This window comes from Fukomys damarensis, unplaced genomic scaffold, assembly GCF_012274545.1.
Source record: "Fukomys damarensis isolate Sample0158 unplaced genomic scaffold, DMR_v1.0_HiC HiC_scaffold_25, whole genome shotgun sequence".
Lineage (NCBI taxonomy): Eukaryota > Metazoa > Chordata > Mammalia > Rodentia > Bathyergidae > Fukomys > Fukomys damarensis.
Genome location: NW_022900937.1, coordinates 11,784,514 through 11,787,755, shown reverse-complemented (window position 1 = coordinate 11,787,755; position 3,242 = coordinate 11,784,514). Strand labels below are relative to the sequence as shown.

Genomic DNA, 3,242 nt, shown 5'->3' with positions numbered 1-3,242 from the left:
CAAGAGTCTGATGACAGACACCTGGTAATTTTAACTTTGTGAAAGCTTCACAGGAGGTTCAAATTCCAAATATGTTACTGTATGAAGCAGTGGCAAGAAACCTTAATATATGATGCACACTGCCACAGAGGCCTTAGTAGCCGCTAAAATTAGTGGCAGCTATCAAACGCTAACAGGATATAATGTGTTTTGGGGTGTTTTTTTTGTTTTTTGTTTTTTTTGTTTTTTTGAGACAGGGTCGCACTATGTAGTTGAGACTGACCTGGAACTCATTGTGTAGTCCAGGCTGGTCTCGAACTCACAGTGATCCTCCTACCTCAGCCTCCCAAGTGCTGGGATTACAGGTGTGCACCACCATGCCCAGCTTAACAGGATATAATGTGAAACAAAGAAACCCTTACTTAAATACAAAGGGCCAAAAGCCAGATACACACTGACAAAGATAATGCCAGGATTCCTGACACATGCTTGTAATCCCAGCCCTCAGAGGCATTGCATGAGTTCTAGGCCAGCCTGGGCAAAACAATGAGTTCACGGCCAGCCTGAACTAGTACAAGTGAGACATGAGACACTGTCTTGCAAGAAGGGAGAGGAGGAAGACAGGAGCAAGATGGGAGTGAAGGGAGAGAAATGGGGGGCGGGGGGAGAGGAAAGCTGAGAGGAGAGACAAGAGGGCAGGGAGCGAAAGGAGAGAGAGAGAGGAAGAGGAGAGGAGGAAAGAGGAAGGGGAAGGAGGAGGGGAGGGGAAGAGAACAGAGGTAAGGGAAAGCAGAGAGGGGGGAGAGGACAAGAGAGGAGAAAAAGGGGGAGAGAAAGGAGAGAGAAGAAAGGAGGGAGAAAAGGGGGGAAGAGGAGAAGGTGGGGGGACAAGACAGGAGAGGGAGCGCTTGAGGCCATCCTGGACTATATAACAAGAACTGGCCTCCAGAAAACAGGCAAAGACACAAAACATTGTATTAAAGTGCTGGCTTCTATGCCATTAGAAGTGGCACTCCAATGAGAAAGCGGCAAGAGGAAAAGCACATTCTGAGTCCATCTGAAACATGCCTCAAAACATGAACGTCTAGGGCTGAGGATTTAGCTCAGCGGCATCCCCCCTGCCTCACAAGTGCAAGATCCTGAGTCTGATCCCCAGTACCGCCAAAAAACAAAAAGGTCTTTTTCTTTGTAATCACTAACACACATTAGCAACCAGTGTTCACACACATTTCTAACTTCATTCTAACACAAAAATTAAGATTTAGATTAATGTGGTGTGACAAAATATAGCACTGCTACTAATATATGGTGTGGTTTTTATTGCTGCTGTTTGTGAGCTGGGTTCTCTATGCTGCCAAGGCCAACCAAGGCCCTTCATCTCCAGCCTCGCCCTCCTGCCGTCTGGGATCATGGGTGTGAGTCTCCATGCTCAGCCTTTCATCTCTGAAGCCATCTGAAGCTCAGATGAGTGTGGTGTTAGGGTGTGGTGTGGGGGTAACAGGTGCAGGAATCAAAGAGATTCGGCAAAGGGGCAAAATCATTTCCAGTTATTTATCGAAAAATGAGATTTTTCACTCATTTCTAAGTTCAGAACTGACCGATAGCTTTCCCCAACCGTTACAATCTCCACTTCACTGTCAGTTGAGGTAACATTAATTTCTTCATTGGCAGTGACCTGGGGAGTGAAGGAAGCTTCTATCACCACAACGTCTTCATCAATACTTCCTGGAAACAAAAGGGGAAAAACATTTGTCGGTTAACTGCCAGGCAGAAATTTGTATTTTGATTTTGCAGACTATGAAACTCATAGAATAACAAAAGGAGGTGTAGTTAAGTTCTTTCGGGTAGGTAGATAACTAAAAGAAGAATCCCAATGTGAGAGTTAAAACTGCTGTAACTTTAGAAATTTTAAGTGTGACTGTAAAATACAGAAAGGGGAACATAAGCAACTGGTAGCAGATTTTTGGGTTTGTTTGTTTCTCTCCGATAGGGTCTCCATGCGGCCCAGGCTGGGCTCACACTCATCCTCCTGCCTCTGCCTCCCAAGTGCTGGGACTGCAGGCCTGCACCACCAGATGCTTCTGGTAGTAACTAGCACACATATGTTGGGCACTTATGGTGCTGTGGTTAGTTTATGTGAATATGAACTTTAGAATGAGAATTAGGTCTGAGTTCCAAATGTTGTTTACTATGTGCTTGGCAAGTCTATTAAATTTTCTGAATCTTCAGTTCTTAGTGGGGATACACATGCATCATTGTACATGACACAAAGTATGTGCTTACAAATGGGAAATGTACAATTTAAGTGGATGAATTTGTTGTTCGTATTCTCCATATCCTTATGATGGAAAAATTTTTATCCCAAACATAGCTTGTAGACTTTTCGCTGACATTTGTATTGCCAGGGTGATAGTAATAAAGATAGAGATATGATTTTTAAAAGAAGTCATTCAGTACAAGACTTGTGAAGACTCAAGCAAGACTGGAACATAACTTACTTTTTAACCACTTTTAAGTTTCACGTTGTTGTGAAACTAATCTCCAAAACCTTTCCACCTTGCAAATCTGGTGATCAGTAACTTTTACACCTTTTCTTGGACCAGCACACCTGGTAACCACTGTTGTGTTTGTTTTTAAGAACACAGCTATTTTTGAGACCTCTTATAAACAAAACTGCACAGTACTTGTCTTTTTTGACTATATTACTTCACTCCACATAATATCCAACAAAAATTAAAATACATACATACATAAAGACGTGGACCTAAAAGTTTCTTGCAGTATATTCCCAACAGCCAAATACTAAAAACAATTCAAGTGTCAACAGATGATGAATAAATAAATATAATGTAGTCTGACCCCTGAATACTATAAAGAAACTAATGAAACAAATGGAAATGAATGACTGGTCAATGAGTGAGCATCAAAAAAGTGTGCTCAATCAAAGTTAACATGAAAGACAAGATATTATGATTTCATTTATGTGAAATGCCCCTGAGGAGATAGGGTGAGAGTAACAGCAGGAATTTAAAAGTAAAAGAGCAGGAAGAATCTTCCAGAATCGACAAACTCTCAAACTATATTGTGATAGTTGCATAGTTCTACATTTACTTAAAAAATTACTGAATTTAACAGTTTAATGAATTCCATTGTTATATAAATTATATAATAAAACTGGTTTTTAAAAACAAAGTACAAGGTCCCAAGTTTGATCCCTGGTACCAAAAAAAAAAAAAAAAAAAACCAAAAACCCAAAAAAAAAA

General features: G+C 40.9%; 1 protein-coding gene across 4 annotated transcripts in view; it reads right to left on the bottom strand.

Moving 5' to 3' along the window:
- Positions 1-3,242, bottom strand: part of Rnf111 (ring finger protein 111) — an 82,365-nt gene that overhangs the window by 31,390 nt on the left and 47,733 nt on the right. For all 4 annotated transcript variants that reach the window (XM_010641249.3, XM_010641250.2, XM_010641253.2 and 1 more), the window contains exon 3: positions 1,578-1,704. In XM_010641249.3, the coding sequence (XP_010639551.1) occupies positions 1,578-1,704 (127 nt within the window). The remainder of the gene's footprint in view (positions 1-1,577; positions 1,705-3,242) is intronic.